Here is a 21,326-nt window from a genome sequence, read left to right on the forward strand (position 1 = left end):
TGACATTGACTTTGGAAGGGATTAAAGTAGCTCTTGTGAGACCCTGGTTAATTCTCAAGAAAGGGTTATTATAAAAGAACAAGACTGGCTTTTTCCTGCTTTTCCTGCTGTCTGTCTTCCTGTCTCACATGGGATTTTCTCCCTCACACACATGCCTGTCATGATGCCATTGCCATGATGTGACATAGCTAAGGGACCCTCACCAGAGCCTTTACCTGGTGCTATGCTGTTGGGACTGTAAACTTTTAAAAAGGTGAGCTAAATGAATCCTTTTTTATATAAGTTACTTAACTTCAGGTATTTTTTTTATAGCAGTGGGAAGTGGACTAATAGAGTTTTAAAGTTATTCTTAAGGCCATATCAGGAAATGGTGAAAATAGTGTCATGGTAGAATAAGGAAGGAAAATGAATGAAAGAATGATAGGTGAATGAAGTGTTTTCCACACGTGTTGTAGACGACCTGCCTGTTAGATGTGGTTGTCACCTTCATTTATTAGTTGGAGACTCTGAGGTTCAGAGAGGGAAATGAGTTGTCCAATATCAGAGCCAATAGGTAGCAGGACCAGGGAACTGGACTTGCGAGGTTTTGTTCTGTTTCACCACCTTAGTAGAGGTAAGTGATGCTGAAATTCAGTGAGGTGCTGCCTTGAGGTCAAAAGGTATTAGTGTGTCTTACTCTCTTAGCATCTCCTTCTCCTTTGATGCTTTTGACTAGGAAACAAGGTGGCATGGGAAACTCTAGGGGAACAAGATGTGGGAGCTGTTTTTAGCTATGAGACCTCTCCCTTCATACTGATGTGCTACTTATATCACTGGTTTGATCTGGAAACAGATGGCCAGGTGCTTGGAGGCAGGATGAAGTGAGAAAGAGATGGAGTGAGCATGTTTTCAGGGTGTCCTGAAAAGCCCACAGGTTTGTCCCAGACAGAGAAAGGCACAATTAGAGAGACTAGGAATGAAAAGGAAAAGCATGAGGCTACTGTTTTGGCTTTTTTTTTCTTTTTTGACTTAGTAAATATTTAGAGGTATGATGACATGTCAAGAGTTTTAATGAGTGACTTTTAACTCATGGGTTTACTTGTTCTTTTCCTCTTTCCCTTCCTCCCTTTCATGAAGTTTCAATGAACATACACATGCACACAGATGACTCCAGAAATTACTCCGAGGATGCCTGAATACCATAGGAGAAATGAGTCACTGTGGGAATCTTTATTAAGGAAGAGAAGCATTGTTTATAAAGTTTATTGAACCTGCTAAGATTTCTTTGGATCTCAATAAAGAGAGTGCTTACCCTCATATAGAGCATTTTAATCCCAGACCCTGCCTATGGTCTGACTTTGTCAGCAGAGGAGAGAAAGCCCATTGCAATCCCTTTGCCAGACAATGCAGCCACATACTCCTCATGGCTCCCTTTAGTTAAACAAATACTTAGCTAAATTTTTAAAAGTGATTTTTTCTTTATTTCTGGCTAGCTCAAATTGTTGGGCAATGTATCTTCTCCATTAATCTCTATAGGGGGGAAAGGAGACAGTATTACAATGTCTTATCTCCATGTTTAGGAGACTTCTCCACCACTCCTAGTTTTGAGGAGGGACTGACCAATGGTTTCTTAGTAAGATACATTACCTAAGGTATAAAGTTATTTAAGACCCATAGGAAAGATTAGGATGAATTTACTGTTCAAGTTCAAGGTGAAGAGACCAGGATGGAAGGCATCATGAAAGGAGTGTCATTTCTCTAAACTGTGATGAACTGGTGGGCTTTTAACAAGAGGGGTTATATCTCTAAGCAGATGGGTAGAATCAGACATAATAGTGCATCAGAGTAAAGGAAAATAGCCTAGGCATGTGGACTATTGATTCATGAGGATATGGAAAATGTAGTGTGATGTCAAGTGTTCCATGGGCCTGGGCAATTGGTTTGGTCTGCTTAGCATTCTTCACTTTGCTGAACAGCATTCACATTCTTTAGAGGGTCTTCTTCCATGGCTCTGGCCATGAGTCCCAGTGATGCTTCCACTGTCTCACATGCCCTTGCCTTCCTGGGTACAGCGGTATGGGCAGTCTACCCAGACTGGACCAGTCACAGCACCTTTCTTGCCTGGCTGTAGGGATTGGCCAAGGATGAACATATGACCTTCAAACATAGCCAATCAGAATCCTTCCTTGGGATTTATTCCAACTGGAACTTGGAGAGAGATATCTTTCTTTTTGGGGTAGTGCTGGAAGGATTGGAGTAGAAGCCATTAGTAGGAAAAAGTAGGAGGAAGTGCTGCGAAGATATAAAGGGAAGCAAATGGGTGGCAAGGTCCTGCTGTGTTCCAGGCCCTGTTCTAGTCTCCGAGGCACCCTGTGGCCGCTCAAGGCCCTACTTCCCACACCTTGGATATTAAATGATTTTATTTCACCAGGCATTATGACACACACTTGTACTCAGGAGGCTGAGACAGGAGAATTGTAGGTTCAAGGACAACCTCAGCAATGTAGCAAGACTCTCAGAAACCTAGTGAGACTCTATTTCAAAACCCCAAATAAAAAAGGGCTAGAAATATAACTCGGATGTAGAATTCCCCTGGGTTTCCTTCCACCTCTTTTACTTTTATTTTAGAAAAGTCAGGTGAATACTTTTTCACTTTCAACTAGAAATTTCCAATGTGTCCTTCAAGATGCAGCTCAAAGGTCCTTATCCAGGTCTTAACCTGAATTTTCTCAGAGGTCATTCTATCCTTCTGCCCCTCTGCCTGGTGAATATTTTAACGATATCCCTCTCATTCTATATCATAGCTATTTTTTTAAACATATATAGCTTGAGACACTGAGTTCCTTGAAGGTGGAGGCTGGCCAATCTGTTCCCATATCTCCAGCACTTGGATCACAGAAAGCAATTGGCAAAGATTTAAAAGAATATTGATGTACCAAGTGACCCTGCACTGCATCCAGAAACTCTTCATTTTGTTCATAATCTATCTTCGATTCATGAAGTCCTACTCTGTATGCGGTGAGGGGAAAAGAGTTCATATAGAAAATGTGGCCTGAAGTATTAATGTAAACAAGTCATTTTCAGTAACTACTTAGTGTCTTTAAGTAAAATACTCAGCACTCAGATTTCTTCCCCCTTCCTCTTCCTTGCATGTGATTTCCTGGTAAGGGTGGAGGGCAGTTGGTGGTAGGAGGGCACCCGATCCTTGAGTGGGCAGAGTGCCTTCTGGGCGTCCCTGGCCTCTGCTCCTGGCCTTAGCCGGCCCAGCTCCTCCCTGAGGCATGACTGCTTTGTTGCTAGCATCTGTGACCGAGGTATGTGACTGGGATATTCTCCCTGGTATTGGTCAGGACCTGGTGATTCTCCTGGCCTTACCCTGGCTCTTATGCCATAGAAGATTGGGATCTACACCCTGGCCACTGACCCAGATGCTTCCCCCAAACTTCTGCCATACAGTCTCTTCCTTTACACCATGGTAAACCCTAAGGTGGGCTCTGAGTGCTCAACTCAGCTGATTTTTGCTTCTTTGCAAGCCCTGACAACCTTAAGAGTCCCATTCTTACTAAGAGTGCCCAGGGAGGGGGATCCAGGCCTTGTGTCTTGACTTTGCTCTTCTACCCAGGGTGCTTGGTGGTGCTTGTCCTTGTGATGAAATGTGGCATCTTGTAAGGTGATCTCCTTCAGAGCCGCAGATGGAAACCAGAAAAGCGTCTATTCTCAGAGAGCTCCAGTCTGTCTCAGATGGCTCCTCACAGACAGGGAAGCCACTTGTCTCATCCCTTTGATCTTTGTCATCCCCAGCAATGGAAAGTCCTGGTTATTCATTCTAAGAAATCCCATACCCAGCCATTTTCCATGCTTTCCTAACTAGAGGTACCCCAGAGTTGCTCAGGATAGCAGAATAGGTTTCAGAAATTCAGTAGAGTTTCTCAATAAAAAGAAACTCAGAATAATTTGTAGAAATGCTAGATAGTACTTGGTGTTCATTCATTTAAAATGATCTTATTGGCTAGATTCAAGGCCTGTGAGGTAACTTAGTGAGACCCTGTTTCAAAATTAAAAATAAAATAGCTGGATGTGTAGCTCTGAAGGAGAATGCCCCTGAGTTTAGTTCTTACTACCACACAAAAATGTTTTCTTAATAAAGACACATAAAAATAAGTGAAAAAATATTATATTTTCAAGGATAGTTTAATATTTTGCTAGCATAGTTTCTCATTTATAGTATAACTCAATAACTTTTGAGGATATTTGAGAAGACAAAAACACATGGCTCTAGAGATAAGCACTATATAAGATAAGAGAATTGAAGTTCCTTATGACATTTTAAGTGAATAATATGCTGTGTCTTTCCATAGATTTTGGATGCCAGGGTCTTTCCACAATTTGAATTATTTATCAAGTTCCTCGTGATGACCTATGGGAGCATCTTCCATATCAGTTTGTTTACATTTTCAGAGTCACTTGAAATGGTCTTGACAAAATCCTGCCACTTTCTATTTGATATCTTTTGCTTCTATCCCAATGTTTGTATAATGTCTTAGTCCCCCCCCCCCATTGGTTTGCCATTTTTTTCCTTTATGTGGACTAATTTGCTTTAGGCCATAGAGAATTGCATCAAGAAGGAAAGGAATTGTTGATTAAATATAATCACACCAAAGTCCACACACCACACATGACTGAATATCTACTTGATTGCTTAGGGGAATCAAGGGCAGAAGCAAGTTATTTACACACTTGAGAGTCCTTTCCCAAGCATAAACAGATGTACTCTTGAAAGCTACTTTGTGCTGCTATAATTAGGTATGAGGGCATGGAAAGATTTGGGGGAAATTATTGCCCTCAGAGGATTCTATCCCTGCCCCCATCCTCTATGCTTCTCATGTGTTATGAGAGGAAAGGCTTGCTTTCTTGAATAATTTTGACTATTGGGACTTTCAAAGTAGCAGACTAGGACTTTTTTTTTAAGAACTTGATTTTAGAAAACCCAGTTGTACTTGTTATTGAAAACCTCTGTTCCAAGGGAGAGGGCTGGAGAAATGGTTCTCACCTCTGGAATCCGTTGGCTTCTGTCCTTAGCCATCACTGTTGTTTACAGGACTGGTCTGGGAGGCTTGATTTTATCCTAGGATTTGCTTTTCTTTTTACAGGATCCCATGAAGGAGAGGTAAGTTCTGTGGGAGCTCTGGGTATTTGGACAGATGTTTAGAGATTCTTTGTTTAGTGGACAGTGGTCTCTGTTTTTTCTTAGACACCTCTTGGTTCAGACTAAAATCCACAAAGTAACTTCAGTCTACATGTGACCTACAGGAAATTCCTGGGCTGAGGATAATTTTGGAATTTGGATGGATCAAGTCTGTAACCTCAGGTCCAACTCAGAAGAGCCAAGACTAATATCAGAAAAACCCTAAGAGAACCTTAGAGAAGGAATCATCAAGGAGATAAATGATAGTTTGCCTCTGGAATGTTCACTTTCGTTGTGAGGCTGGGTGTTTTCTTTCTTCTGGATCACACTAAAACCATTGGTGAAAACAACTTTTTATGTTTTAGAGCTTGGCAAAAGCCCATTTAAGTTGGGGAAACTGGGAGATGGAGTATTATAGGGATAAGTGGTAGGATTTGACCTCTCTTAGCATTGAGTTTGTATCCTGGTTTAATTGTTTAATAAGCTGGGCAGGCTAAATTGCTCTCTGGGCCTCAACTTCTTGTCTACAAAATGAATATGATAATGCTTCATGTAGTTATGGAGAATCCAGTTGGCAGATGACAAAAAACAACACTGTATGCTTTTAGGGAAGATATTTCCAGTTAATACATTTATATATATATTATCTGGTATGGTCAACTTACTGATAACCTATTATTTTGCATGAAATTATGTAGCTGCTCTTCTATATAAGAGTCACATTAAAAATTCTGACTTTTCTTGTATTTTAGGTATAAATATGTTTATTGGTAAAAATCTACAAATTATAGGTGGCAAAGAGTTGAACATAAAAGGTGTTTATATACATTATCATGGAGAGATATCAGTTGGCTTCTTTGTTCTTTTTCCCTTTAGTATTTTGAATGTTATGTTACTTAACAAAGTAAAATTATATATTTGCTGTTTTATGAATGTTTTCTCAGCAAGATTCATGTTGTCACATCCTGGCAGCAAGTCACCAGAGTGACTAACAGATCCAGGAAATAGGCAAGCATACCTAGGTACAAATCAAGCTATAACACATTAATGACGCTTCTTAATGGGAAAATACCAGGCATTGCTTGAATACCAGTTTCTTTGTTTCAAAATAGGACATTCAGTAACCTCAATTATTAAATAAAGTACATGGAATCACTTAGAAGGGTACCTGAGTAAAGCTGCCATTTCCTGGCTGTGTGACCTTGGGAAATTACTTAAATGGCACCTGTTTCCTTAGCTGCCCAATGGCAGTAATAAATAGTACTTCAAAGGGTTGTTTTTCAACTGGGCATGGTGCTGCATGCCTCTAATCCCAGTACTTGGAGGCTGAAACAGGAGGATCACAGGTTCAAAGCCAATCTCAGCAACTTACTGAGATCTTGTTTCAAAATAAAAAGGGCTGGGCATATAGCTTGGGGGTAGAACCGCCTTGGGTTCAATCCCCAGTACCACAAAAAAGGGTTGCTTTGGAGATTAATTGAGTTAATATATATGTTAAGTGCCTTGTTCATCGTAAACACATCTATGTTAACTGCCATAGAAGTAGTATCCAGTATAATTGTCCAATATAAAACAGGTGTTTAATAGATGCTGACTATAATATGTATCTCATATTTTGCTTCTGCTTCCTCCCTTTGGGAAGGGGAAAAAATCTATTTTTCCCAGTGACTTTATTTTGAAATTCTGCCTGATTGTCTCAGTATCCCTTTAGTGAAAGGGTATTATGCATCTGATATTTTAAAGCCAAAGATTAAACAGTCATATTTTTGAGTTACTGATCGCTAGATGATAATAAGTGGTATAGGAGAAAATAAAGCAAGCTGTTGGGGTTACCATTTTGTATATAATGGTAATTAGCATCATGCCTCTGATATGAGCATGTATGAGCAGAGATTGTAAGAAAGTGAGCAAGCAAGGTTCCTGGACATCCCATGGAAGACCAGTGCTGGCAGAGGGAGTAGAAGTGTTTCAAATGGCCTGAGGCCCAGGACAGCAAGGAGGCCAGTGTGGCTGGACTTGGAGAGGTTGGCTGGGATGCAGGAGGGGCAGGTGACGTGAGCCACTGTGGGTCCTGGTGAAGTGTGGCTTTCTCTCAGAAGGAGACAAGAAGCCATTGGAGAATTCTGAAGAGCAGTAGCATGATGGGTTTCCTTTGGATTTGGGGTGGTTGTGTAGAATAAGCTGCAGAGGGCAGGAGTGGCAGCGGGAGGCCAGCTGGGTGACCACCACCGCCACAATAATCTAGGAAGGAGGCAGCGGTAGCTTGTGCTGGGCTGAAAGGAGCTCAGATTCAGAATCTTAGTCATGAAAGAAAGTGGCTCCAAGGGAAGCCATGGGCATCATTTCCTGGGAGGAGCAGGTGGCCATAGGAGGGATAAAGAGTCCTGCTTTGGGCCGTTCACACTGGGTATGGCTGCTGGAAGACGCAGTGGGAATATTGGAGGTGGCAGTCATCATTTAGAGGAGGGGTCTGGACTGAGAGTTACCCCCATGTGATGACCTGTGACATTGTATTGTCAGCTGACCCAGGGAGGGAACGGAGAGACAGAGACCTGGCCTCAGAGCAGCTGGACTTGACAAGCTGTGCAGGTGAGGAGGAAGCAGTCCCCGGGACCCGGAAGGAAAGGTCACTGAGGTGGGAGGGAGAGTGGTGTGCTGGAGGCTGAGGGTGAGGAGGGGGCGAGCCACTGCGCCAGATGCCGCTGAGGGTCACAGGGTGTGGGACAGAACTGACCACAGCTTCTGCCTCGGGAGGCCATGTGGGCACTCTTTCACTAGAGTGCTGGGAACTAACTCTAGAGTAAGTCCTACCCATCTCATTGTGGCTAAGCATTCTCGTTAAGTCCTGCTCGGCTCATAAACTTCTAGGTTTAAAACAAAACAAGTTGAATGAATGAATGAAACCAAGCTGCCCCGCCATGTTAAGAGATTTCTGGGTGGAGCGGCTCTCACCTGTCTTTGGCAGGCGAGAGTCTGGCACCCAGCTTCGCCAAACCAGGCTTGCAGCCTGTTTACGTGGAGGCGTGGGCCTCTTACATAACCAGACGTGTAAGCTGCATTTTCCTTTCACTACCAGGCCTTAGGTGTGTGTGTGTGTGTGTGTGTGTGTGTGTGTGTGTGTGTGTGTGTGTGTGTGAGTGATGTGGGGATGGTTGGATTTCATTAGAAATCAGGTTGCTGAGGTCCAGGCTGCCTTGTGCTGTTAGCTGTTTCCTGCTGGATTTGGGGTAGTTGTACATGTCAGAGGGAAGGGAGCTGCCCTCCCTCTGCCCTTCCTAGCACCGAGTCCCCTTCTTCTTATGGATGAAATGTGTTCACTTTCCGTGTCTCCTGGGTGCCCTAACTAGAACATCTAGGAGAGCAAGGAAGTGTGGGTGAAAATTTCTGCTGGGGGCAGGGGAGGTGGTGGTGGTCAAGTTACCAAGATCTGGTTACACAGCCCTGGGCTGGGAGAGCTGGGAGAGGGGAGCATTGGGGATCCCCTGCCACTGCCGCCTCTGTTGATCCTCCAGGCGCTCTGCAGGGAGAGGCTGGCTCGAGTCCACTTGGTCATGTCAGGGCATCTTGGTTCCTGAGATCCTCCCTCTGCTCTCCCGACTTGGCTGTTGGTGCTGTACTTGCAATCCCTCCAGTTTCCTGTGACCCTCTCCTTCATGTGGGAGCTGCATCCGGCAGTTTGACAGTTTTTTTCTTTTTTCTCGACATGTTTTATGTTTTTCAGTTTCCTTGTCCTGCAAAATTTCTTACCATGAGTTAGGTCTGAAATAAACGTCGTAGGCTCTTTGTGGAGCCGATGGAATGTTTGGGGCAGTCCAGTTGCCTTGGGTTGTTTTAAAACCAACAGAGTTATTGTCAAGGATGGAAGTATTTTTTTTTCAAGCATCAAAATGATTTAAAAATATCAAAACTATACAAGTTCACAGTAATAAGCATCTATATAATGTTTTTTATTACTAGTGCTTACTGTATGTCAGGTTCACTTAAAATATTAATGTATTTAATCCTCACAATAATTCTATGAGATAAATAGATTGTATCCTGGTTTACCGGTTGGGAAATAGAGACACAGAAAGGCTAAGTAACTTGTTCCAGGTCACACAGCTAATAGACTGTAGAGTGAAGACTTGAATCCAGGCAGTCTAGTTCTAGGGCCCATGCTCTTTTAACTCTTGGAGTTCACTACCCTTTACTAATTTAAAATTTGTAGCCACTTGGATGGGAGTTGAGTTTTAGTTATTGTTATACTTTCTTTGAAATATGGCACCACCACATATTAGAAAAACTCTAAGGTTGATTTGTGTGTATGTGTGTGGAAGGGGGGATATTTGGATTGAGCCATGGACATTATACCTCTGAGCTAAACCCAAGTCCCTTTTTATTTTTATTTTAAAACAGGGTCTCACTAAGTTGCTGAAACTGACCTCAAACTGTGATCCTTCTGTCTCATACTTGTAATCCCAAGTACCAGGATTACCGGCCTGTGCCACCGTGCCCGGCTAAGGTTAACTTTTTGCTAAGGAAAGTTATTTACATAACAGCATTCATTAAGACAAACAGCTTGTATTCTCATTGCAAATTATTTTTATATGCTCATTGGAAAAGGACCTGAAGGATATTTTGGGAAAGTCAGTCATTTTTTGCTTAATTTGCTACTGAAGTAGTTACATATGGAAGTAATAAAATCATATTTCTTAAAAGTCTTGAAAATATCAATCTTTGTTTTTTAAAAAAAGGGAAACCATTGAAGCTTTTTCTTTGGACTGAAATAAGTAGAACAATTAGCCACTTGTGTATAAGGATCTGGTGTTTACTTAAAAGTACTCTTAGAGATTCATTTTCTTTACAAAATATTATTCTGATGATTGAAAGCTCATTACCTGACTAATGTTGAAGTTAATAAAGGTGTGGGCCCATTAGTCTGCATCATTTTCCGGCTTATCGGTCTTCTAGATCATGTTATCTTGAGATGTTCTTTGACAAGTAGAGACTTTGGATGCTCCCAAAAGATACTTGCATTTTATAAATAGTTGAACCAATTTTACAAACAGTTGCAACAAGTGATCCCAATAAATCTACATGGCAGTTTGTGGGTGACAGAAATTAGTGTGGAGACGGATTTTCCCTCTTCGCTCTTGTACATGCTCTTGTACAGTCATGCCCCTCCTCCCCTCTACACGACGCTGTCACCCTGGAACCATTACTGCAGAGACAAAATGATGAGCAAATCAAAAGTGGACTCCTTTGGGAGCCGTCCATCGTGGAGATGGACATCCTGACACCACACTGAATCCTATAGTGAAAGAGGTATTTCCTTGTTAGTTTTCTTTTGATCTTTCTGTTGACTGAAGGAGAAAGTCCCAGCTTAGTATGCCTTTACCTTTAACACTTCTAGAATCCTTCAGAATTCCAGAAGAGAACATGCCTCTCAGACTCCCAGCTTGGATAGAGGGCTCTATTTAGAATTTTAACTTTGTTGCTTTACTTTCATCGACTTTAGAATATTAATTCCCTCTACTTTGGACAGGGAATCTTGGCTTTCTGTTCCCAGTGAGGATAAGGTTATTTCTTTAAGAAATAATGTTATTTAAAGAAAAAAGATGAGTCATTATAGAGAAAAGTTCTAACTAAAGAGTGTGGTACTATCTGTGGCAAAGTTATGAATTTGGTAGTAGGATGATGAAAGCTTGGGAAGTGTTGGTCTAATAATAGTAGGGATCATTTTTTTGTAGACAACCACAATTTCTTCTTTGAAACTCTTGGGACCAGATTTGTTTGGAAATTCTGAATTTTCAGATCTTTGTGGCATGATGCTTATACTGTGCATGATGAGACTGACTGACTCTTATAGTAGACACTGACGCAAAGCCATCAACAAGCATGGTAATATTTCTGTGGCAAAATGCAATAAATGTTTAATTGCCCACAGTGGGGCAATTAAAGACTGAGTCTGAGCTCAGGTCAGGTTTTACCACCAAATATGATTTGAGGCAAATGTATGAAAAATAATTTTGATTTTTCAGAGCTTTCAAGGTTTGAAAATTACAACTGAGAGCTTGTAGACCTGTCTGCATAACTCAAATTCATTATTTTTCTCCTAATCAAATCAATCATGCTGAAAACAAATTGGACCCCAACTTGGAAGAAGTATCCAGCCTCTGCCATCTTGTAGTTTCCTTTACTGTTTGGCCACAATCTCTTTATGGATTCTGATCTACCACAAAGGGCAAGCAGATGTGTTTGTGAAGAAAAGTTGAATCCAAGTGCCATTCATCTGAGTCTATGAAAGCAGTAGTAATTTCTATTCCAGCTCATCCCTGAAATGAGTGGTCAGAGGAATGGGCGATACATTCACTGGCACCACACAATTATAGATAATATTTCATTTGATTCTATACTTAAAAACTAAATTCCATCCATTGCTTACAGTCGCCTTGTTGTATTTCATTAGTTCTTGGGCTAGTCTAGTTATCAATGAAGCCTCGATTTGGCAGTGATTAAAAAGGAGCATGAACAGCTCCCCAGATGTGATGGCAGAAATGCCAGGTGTTTACAGTCTTGGAAAATATGGTACTGTGAGTACTTAAGCTGGATTAATTACAGTTCAGAGGGCCACGTTGAATCATTTGTGATAGTTTTTAAAACATTCTGCAGAATGACAAATGAGCAAGCGTTTTCTTTCTCCAGACACATTAGAAGCGTGTCATGTTCTTGATTTATAACCTTAGGAACCTACCTTGCTCTACTTTTGTGTAATTAGAATAAAAATGTATAGTAATTGATCATAAAGTTTATACTGATGAAGTACTTGTGGACTTTGTATATTATATTGCTGGCTATTTAAATAAATTAATAAAATAATATGTGATAGCTAGAAGAACTGTTTTCCTTTATTTTGTATATTTTCTCAAGAAGCTTAATAAAATCTGTTTAGTGTTCAGTGGGGGGAGAGGTGTATTTAGATTCAGAATCTGAAGCCAGGGCCATTTGGTTTATATAACTCATTCATCTTTATAACTTTTAAATCATCTAGGACTTTCTAGAAAAAAAAAAGATTTTTTTTTTTGCTTATAGTACATTAGCTCAACAGTTATTAATTGTTTTTCATTTCCTAACTCACTCTCATGGTTCACCCAGACTTCATGCTAAGAAGTAGGTATGACAGGGAGTGGGACATGTGCCATTCCTGGCATGGAGGCAGCGCTACCCATTTGTGCTCATTCAAGAAAATGACTGTAACATAAGAGAGGATGATCTGTGCTATGGATGTAACATTGAATCTACCCTCTTGAAGTCATTTGCAGATATCAATAGTCTATTATGAGTACAAATGAGTATAATACACTATGGCTAGTATCAATAGCCTTTTACTTCACATTGAAATTGGTTAAAAATCACTATTCATAGTAGTGATAACAAACCTAAAAATAATTATAGTGACAAATGTTTATTGAGCACTTAGTATCACTTGCTTTATGTGTCTGAACTCATATTTATAACTACAGTATGAGGAAACATAATTATCCACTTTTATGGATGAAGAAATTCCATCCAGACATCTGAGATTTAGTAAATTTTGGACCAAATTTGTTTAATTGCCTTCAACTCTTTCTTCCTTGCAATACAGTAACACCTCACTTTCTGGGACTTTGAGCCACCTCATCTATGTGGAGAGAAGCTAATAACATGGAGGCAAGCAAAGGCATTTCTCTAATGAAAACAGAAGGCAAACTCCATGTGTCCCATTGTGCACGCCCCCAGGCAGCGTGGAGCCAGAACCGCTAGGCCTCTCCTGCCCTGTGTTCTTCAGTGAGAGTCAATTAAGTCTGAGCCTGTCGTGTTCTTTGGGGAGCACAGCAATCCAATAACTAATGCTTTTATGTTATTGATAAGGAGAAATGGAATTTAGTTTAATCTGGTGAAAATTGAAAGCAAAGATCAAATTGATTTTATAAAGATACCTAGTGATGGGGAATGGAGGGTTTGAAGTGGGTAAATATTTGTCTATTTAGAACTATTTATTCTACATGAAGTTTCTAGATAACAGAAGATTAGGGTATAGAAGAGAAGATACTTGTATATATATCTTAAAGTGTGAAGATAGCAAAATGCTCCTCTTTAAAAAAAATACACTGTTGATTTTTTCTTAAGGTTTGACTAAGAAGGTAAAGCTTGACTATAAAATGAATTCCTTCTATTGTATTTTATTTTCCTTTAGATCGCTCCTTTGATGCCCACAAAAAATCCAAGCATTCCCCGACGTTCCTTGCTGCAGGCCGGCTTTCCAGCATGCTGAATGGGGGTGACGAGGTCTATGCTAACTGTATGGTGATAGATCAGGTAAGGCACGATTGATAGCGCAAGGTGGATCTCTACCTGTTTGCAAAACTTGAGCATGTGAGAAATACATCCAGCATCATTGTGCTCCCTTGAAAATTCCAGCCTAAGAGCAAGCTGGAAGATGCTGCTATGGAGTCTTGTCTTAGTAGCATTTAACATAGGTCTTTATTTCAGAAAACACATCTTACCACACCAAGAAGCACTGTAAAAGAGGGGTTTGGGGCACTGCCAATGAGAAGAGTGTGAGAGCTCTTTAGTGGGCCCAAAATAGGAAATAGCAGTGGGTGGCCAATACCTTCTGTATGGCTTTTCAATAAACAATGCATATATGACCTGATTGGGCAATATTTGTATTCAAGTCTAACAACCAGTAAAGAGCCAGTGCCTGGTCTTAGCTCCAAATAATGCCGTTACATAAGCAACTTGTTTAATCCTTATACCAATCTATTAACATGTTCTAATGTTATATAATTTTAATATTAAAACAGAATATTATTATATCACAGGGAAGTGGGAACCTTTTGGAATTTTCAACCATTTCCTAAAGGAGACTTATGAGTTAAATATCATAAATGCAGAGTGTTTGAATGTGGCAGCATCTACTTTTTTTTCCCTCCAATGTGATGATATTCAAACTTATTTATTTATTTATTTATTTATTTATTTATTTATTTTTATTTCTGTGGTACTGGGGATGGAACCCAGGGGAATTCTATCTCCAAGCTATACTCTCAGCCCTATTTTTTAATTCTTTATTTTGTAACAGAGTTTCGGTGAGTTGTAAAGGGTCTCACTGAGTAATAGCTGAGTTTTCATAAGTTGCTGAGGCCAGTCTCAAATCTTCAATTCTCCTGTTTCAGCCTCCCAAATGTTGAGATTGTAGGCATGCCCCACCACATCTGGCTTTTGTAATATAACTTGAAATCAAGAAGTGTGATGTCTCCAGTTTTGTTCCTCTTGTTCAAGATTGCTCTATCTATTCTGGGGTATTTGTGGTCCCATACAGATTTTAGGATTTTCTATTTCTGTGAAAAATTCCATTGGAATTTTGGCAGGACTTACATGGGAGGAGTCTGTAGATCATTTTGAGTAGTATGGGCAGTTTGACAACTCTGTCTTTCAATTCACGAACTCAGGCTATCTTTCCATTTACATGTGTCTTCTTCAGATTCTTTTATCAGTATTTTTAGATAGTACAGATATTTGTCACATCATAATTTCAACGAATCTGTTTTTTTTTTGGCCATAATTTCTCAATAGTTAAATGAAAAATTTATTAAATGCCATATTATTTCCATTTATCTCAACTAAATTGTAAATGACTTAATCTTACACAGGGAAAACTGTTTTTACATGTTCCAAGATATATTGAAAATGCAAAATTTCCCAAATTAGCAGTGAAGTTTGGGTATAATTTCTACTTGGGAATATTTTGGGTGAGAGAAGAATGACTTTTATTTTTATACTTTTATTTTTATACTTTTATTGGTGCATAATAGTCTCACATCATGATGTAGGTCATAGTGATAGTGGTATATATGCACACAACACTTAGTGGGATCCCCCTCCTTTTCTCCCTCCCCACTTCCTCCTCTCCATACAGAATATTAAGATTGGTGTTGGTGTTCTCACATATGCACACAATGTCTATGGAAGCGATTCCTTCATTGATCCTCCCTCTCCCCCTTCACCTCCCTCATTTCACTGAAGTTTCTCTATTATCTGAAGTCCTTCTGGTATTCTAATTGCTCCATAGTTTCCACATATGAGAGAAAACATAGGACCCTTCACTTTCTGTGATTACCTAATCTCATTCAACATAAGGTATATAATATATAATTATCTTCTTCTTGATTGCTAAGTAGAATTCCATTGTGTTAATATATCTCTTACTTTTATGATCCATTCATCCATTGATGAACACTTAGGCTGATTTCATAATTTGGCTGTTATGAATTGTGCTCCTATAAACATGAATATGGATATATTATTATAATATTATGGTTTCAGTTCCTTTAGAAAGATACCCAGGAGTGATACAGCTTGATCATGTTGTGGATCCATTTCCAATGTTCTGAGGAATCTCCACACTGATCTTCATAGTGGCTGTACTAATTTGCAATCCAATCAGCAGCATAGATGAGCTCCCATTTCCCCGCATCCTCACCAGTATTTATTATTGTTTGATTTTTTGATGATTTCCAAAAAATGGCTTTAATAATGTCAAAGAAGCAAGCAAACAAACAAATGAAGCCAACATATAAAGAGAATCCATCCGGGCGTGGTGGCGCACACTTGTAATCTCAGCATTTGGGAGGCTGAGACAGAGGATCCCAGTTTGAAGATAGCCTCAGGTCCTTAGTGAGGCCCTTTGCAACTCAGTGAGACCCTGTTTCAAAATAAAGACCAAAAAAAGGGCTGGGGGTGTAGCTCGGAGGTAGAATGCCCCAGGGGTTCCATGCCCAGTACAGCAATAAATAAATAAATAAATAAATAAATAAATAAATAGGATACAAACAGCCTAATAATAAAGGAAACATGGCTGAAGATTGCTGAATTTGTACAACTAAAATTGAGGAGTAAAACTATGCATATTTATTACCAAATCCATTATATCAACATAATATAGTCTGTTACTGTCCTATGACCTCTTCAATAACAAAGACAATGTGAGGAGCTCAAATTCTGCATATCTAAAATAATTTTTAGAATGTTATACTTGATTTATATTCTATTGGTTCCCCCTTAATTTTCAAGGTTACCAACCTAACCGATGAGGTATTTATATGATGAAAATTACCTTAAAAATTTCTCATATAAACTACTTTGAAGGAAGATTTCATTTGGATATAATTTTAGTGCAAAGCATGCCGGTATACTTTTTACACAAGATCTTTCAGTGTTACAATATATTTTTACATTTTGTCATATAATTTATTCTCTTAGTGTGTGTGGTGTGCACATGCATATGTAAATGCAAATGTTATAATATGTATTTAAGTATTTAAATTATTTCAGAATAAATTGAGAATATGGTGCCCCTTTATCCCTTCACTATTCACAATGTTTTTTTTTTTTTTTTTTTTTTTTTTTGCGGGTTTGGTGATGGAAGCCAGGGGCATTCGACCTCTGAGCTATTCCACCCCCTGCCCTATTCTCATACATAGCACAGTATAATTACCCAAATATTCCTTCTCTTCTTTCCTATTCCTCCTCTCTTCCTCCTCCTCCTCCTCCTCCTCTTCTTCCTCCTCCTTGAGGTGAGGATTGAACCCAGGCCTTGCACATACTGAGTGTGTACTATAACTCTTAGCTATGCCCCTGGGCTGCGGGCCTATCTCCAAATGGTGTCACTCCCTTTCTTTTTGCTGCCTTATTCCCCAGAAATGATATGTTTTGATGATCACCACCTCAAATCATAAACACTTTTAAACCTCTGGGAGCAAGTGATTTGATTAACCAGGATCCTTTTTCTTCTGTGTAGGCTGGACTTCCTCTTCCTGGTAATGATTTTTAGATAAATTTTAGGCTCCCCACTAGCTCCTCCTTCTTTCTCTCTGTCAAACATTTTGATAGGAGTACAAGGGGATTGCTTCCTGGATTTGATGCTTATCATATCATTTAGAGATAACTTGAAGTTTGAGACATTTCTTGCCTTCTAATTTTTTGTGTTCTTTTTGTTTGGCGGTTCTCTTTGGGAGACTATTTAAGATGCCTCTCCCCCAGTTTGAATCAGTGGGTCACAAAATGTTCATAGCATAATTCACTTTTGCTATTCAACAGAAAACTGTTGAATAAACTTGTTCTTTATGATACTTTTTGGTGCTACTGGGGATGGAACCCTTCTACCTCCGGGGTAGAGTAATCTCAAAGGAAAGAGAAAATTGCCCTATTCCCTATTCCTCTGTTATTCAACAGTTTTCTTCTTTTCTGTGAGTTCTGGGAAGTCAGCCATATGAACAAAAACAGTTTGTGAAAAACTTCTATTTTCATAAAACAATACAAAAATATGAAAAATATAGAAGATAAAGTGGAAGGTTTTAATAAGGAAAATTTTATTAATTGGTATCTAAGCCATTCTTTGATGCTTCTGCTCTGAAAATATTTTTCTTTCAATTTCCAGGCTGGTGATTTGGATATCAACTACATTAATCTAGAGGGAATCACTGCCCACAGCAGCCCTGAATCCACAGGTTCCACTTTGGAGCCTCAGAGTTTCAAACCGATCTTTCCTGCTGATGGCAGCCCTGGTGCATGCCCAGTCAGGGAGAGCAGTGAAGAGCCAGCAGACGGTGAGGCCCAGCAGCCCTTCATGTCACCGCCTGGTTCCTGTGCTTCCAACTTGAACCTTTCTTTTGGTCTTCATGGATTCGAAAAGGAACAAAGTCATCTAAAGAAAAGAAGGTGAGATATAGTCTGGAGAACAACTATAAAAAAGTCCGAGAATGTTACAGATAGTCTTGGAAATTCTATTTTTAATTTTTTATTGTCTCTACCACTTTCATCTTGACATCAAAATGTTGCCCCCTTTAGATTTTCTTTATATGTTGGTCTAAAGTAAGGCACTTAAGAAAACTGACTAAAATAAAATAGAGAAAAACCACAATGGAATACCATTTTACACTTATTAGATTGGCACAAATTAAAAGTCTACCACTTTCATTCTTTGGTGACCACACATGCAATGGAGACTCCTATACATAGTTGGAAGGAGTGAAACTCCTGTAACAACTCTGGAAAGTAACTGGAATTATCTTGTAAAAATGAACATGCAAGCCAGGCGTGGTGGTGCATGCTTGTAATCCCCATGCTTGGGAGGATGAGACGGGGATTGCCCAGGTTCAAAGCCGGCCTCAGCTGGCTTAAGAGACCCTGTTTCCAAATAAAATATAAAATAGGTCTGTGAGTGTATCCCGGAGGTAGAAGGCCCCTGAGTTCCATTCCCAGTACCACCAAAAAAAAAAAAAAAAAAGACTATGTATTTCCCTATTATATACCAGCAAACACATTAATGAGTATTTATAGTAGCAGAAAATAACCCAAATGGGGAATATACAAATAATTCTGTATATTTTAAAATGATTTGCATGTAATTACCTACAGATATATCTATATGCTAATAATATGTATATCAGAGAATCATTGAGTAAATCAAGCCACAAGATATTTCAGATAGATTTCATATTTGCAGAATACAAAATCAACCTACTTATTACTATAGGGCACACACATAGGTGCATAAACTATAAGGAAAAAAATAAGAGAATGAGGAGAGAAACCTACCAAATTCCAGATAGTTGTAATAACGAGTGAGAGAAGAGGCAGCCTGAGATTGGGACCCTAAAAGGTCTCCATGGTGTGGTGGATATCCAGATTTCAAGTTGGGTGGGCTCATAAGTAATTTATTTTTACATTTGTAACCTACAGTTACCTTTCATGTGTTTTCTTGTACATATAAAATATCATTTAAACAATAGCTTCACTATGAATGATATGAATATACAGTTGAGTGTATGCACATGCCTATGTGTATCTTCATTTGTGTATTTATCTATTCATTCACCCCGTTCTCTATTTTCCTTAGGGAGTAGGCCAATTTTCTCTTTCTTTTGTGATTAGTAGAAGGTAGAAGGGTTCCATCCCCAGTACCACCAAAAAAAAAAAAAAAATACATCCTGCATCAGTATGCTCATAAACACTGTTGCCTTTGCCCTTAGAGTAATTTAAAATCTGTTAGGAAAAGAACCTGGAATGCAGAAAGTGAAATTCTTACCTCTTAATTTTATGATTAGGAAAGGTCAGTGGGCAGAGAAAGTTGTAGTTGAGCAGAATCATTACCTGGTTCTGAGATGGAATCTTTTTTTTTTTTAACTCTAAAATGGATTATCTCTTTTGATATGTTGAGACCTGGAGTATAACCTATTTCTGAATTTGGTCTTGACAACTCTGAGGTGAGAGCATCATGAAGCCCTCTCTACCCTCCTGAGCTGAGGCCCACTGAGAAAAGCCACACTGCATTTCACACAGAAGACACATCCAAACAGCCCTGTGGCTCTGTGTCACCTGCATTTTCAATATTTGAAAGGTTACTATGTGGGGATTGTAATAATTACATGGACAAAACATAAATAGTGAGGCTAGTGCTAACGCAAACCAGCTTTTATTTCTTCATGTAATTGAAATGGCTTTTGCAAGGTCGAAATGTTCATTTGAGAGAAACTAAAGTATTGATTAAAATGATATTTGCAGAGAGGAGAAAATAATAAAAAGCCAAATATTAATGGGAAATTAAATGAATACCCATTGTACCTCACACCAGTGAGAGAATTTGAACTCAGAATATTAGCAATCAATATTTGTCTGTCTGTCTGCTTATTGGCTCATTTACTTCCTCTGTGCTTTAGTTCCAGCCTTGATGCCCTGGTTGCCGATAGCGAAGGGGAAGGGCCTTCTGAGCAGCCGCACATCTGCTACACCCCAGTGTCTCAGAGCTCCTCACGGACCGGGATTCCTACTGGGGATGAATTAGACTCTTTTGAGCCCAGCAATGAACCAGATTTTAGTATCTCCAGGACTGAATCACTTTCTCTATCAAGTAATCAGCAGTCAAAGGTATTCTTATTGGTATTAATTTGGTTTGTTGTAAATGTACAGAATATGTTGCCTAGTTCATCTCTATATGAAACACAAATTCTGTTTTACTCAGACATAAAAATTACTCTGTGCGCCAGGCACACAGTGTGGTGGTGCATGCTTGTAATCCCCACAATTGGGAGGCTGAGACAGGAGGATCGCGCAGGTTCAAAGCCAACGTCAGCTGGCTTAAGAGACCCTGTTTCCAAATAAAATATAAAATAGGTCTAGGAGTGTAGCCCGGAGGTAGAAGGACCCTGGGTTCAATCCCCAGTACCACCAAAAAAACAAACCAAACCAAAACAAAAACTACTGTGTGTGTGTGTGTGTGTGTGTGTGTGTGTGTGTGTGTGTGTAGTGTGTGTCTATGTGTGTGTTGAGGGAGACTTGTAAAATGTCTCGAGTTTGCTTTTTTCATCTCTGTGTCTCTGTTTCAATTTTTATAGTTTTTATAGTGGTATATTTTATTTTCTGAATAGATGAGGTTCTAGAAGGGTTAGAATTTTATCCCAGTAAGCTCCAGTTGGTGATGGAGCCCTTACTCAAGTCAAAATCTTGTGACCACACATCTTCCATTCTTTTTTCTAATCTCTGAAACCTGTAGAGCTGTCATCTTTTGAACCTGAATATCATATGATATTTCTGAATAATAAGTAATGGGTGTGGTTGTTAATATAGATTCTAATTGGTTTGGCATTTGAAATGGGATTGTAAAAAGCATTATTACTTGGAATAAAAAAAGTAATTCAGTCTTTGGGAAATATATATATATATATATTTTTTTTTTTTTTTAAGAAGACTGGTCCTATAAATTTTTGCCTTACCTCTGTAATTACTCAGTATAATGTTTTGCCAAAGGGTTTTGGATAATTTTTAAAGTTTCATTGTTTTGAAAAATGATTACCATCCATGACGTAAGTGAAGATGACATTTGGCTAGGGCTCTTTGTGGCCAGCTCACTGCCTGGCTTGTAGGACAGCGCAGTCTCCTGTATTATTTCTCAGCATCCAGGCCCAGTGGGTGCTCCCTGATAGGACCATCAGGGAACCAAGCCCAAGGACCCTTAAAGCAAGAGCAGGCTTCTATTTTGTACTTTCCTTTGGGCTCTTTAAGACATGAACTCAGGGTAACCATGTGTTTTCACTTAGGGGAACAGAAGAGACTAGTTCTTGCAAAAGACAGTTCTGATGGC

At 39.4% G+C, this 21,326-nt stretch overlaps 1 protein-coding gene across 2 annotated transcripts in view; it reads left to right on the top strand.

The window, feature by feature from the left end:
• ARHGEF28 (Rho guanine nucleotide exchange factor 28) overlaps positions 1 to 21,326 on the top strand; it is a gene marked incomplete at both ends in the record, with an annotated part of 271,821 nt that overhangs the window by 149,695 nt on the left and 100,800 nt on the right. For both annotated transcript variants that reach the window (XM_080715727.1, XM_080715728.1), the window contains 3 exons: positions 13,380 to 13,501; positions 17,625 to 17,905; positions 19,906 to 20,113. In XM_080715727.1, the coding sequence (XP_080571853.1) occupies positions 13,380 to 13,501; positions 17,625 to 17,905; positions 19,906 to 20,113 (611 nt within the window). The remainder of the gene's footprint in view (positions 1 to 13,379; positions 13,502 to 17,624; positions 17,906 to 19,905; positions 20,114 to 21,326) is intronic.

This window comes from Muscardinus avellanarius, assembly GCF_963383645.1.
Source record: "Muscardinus avellanarius genome assembly, chromosome: 1".
In the NCBI taxonomy this organism is placed as follows: domain Eukaryota; kingdom Metazoa; phylum Chordata; class Mammalia; order Rodentia; family Gliridae; genus Muscardinus; species Muscardinus avellanarius.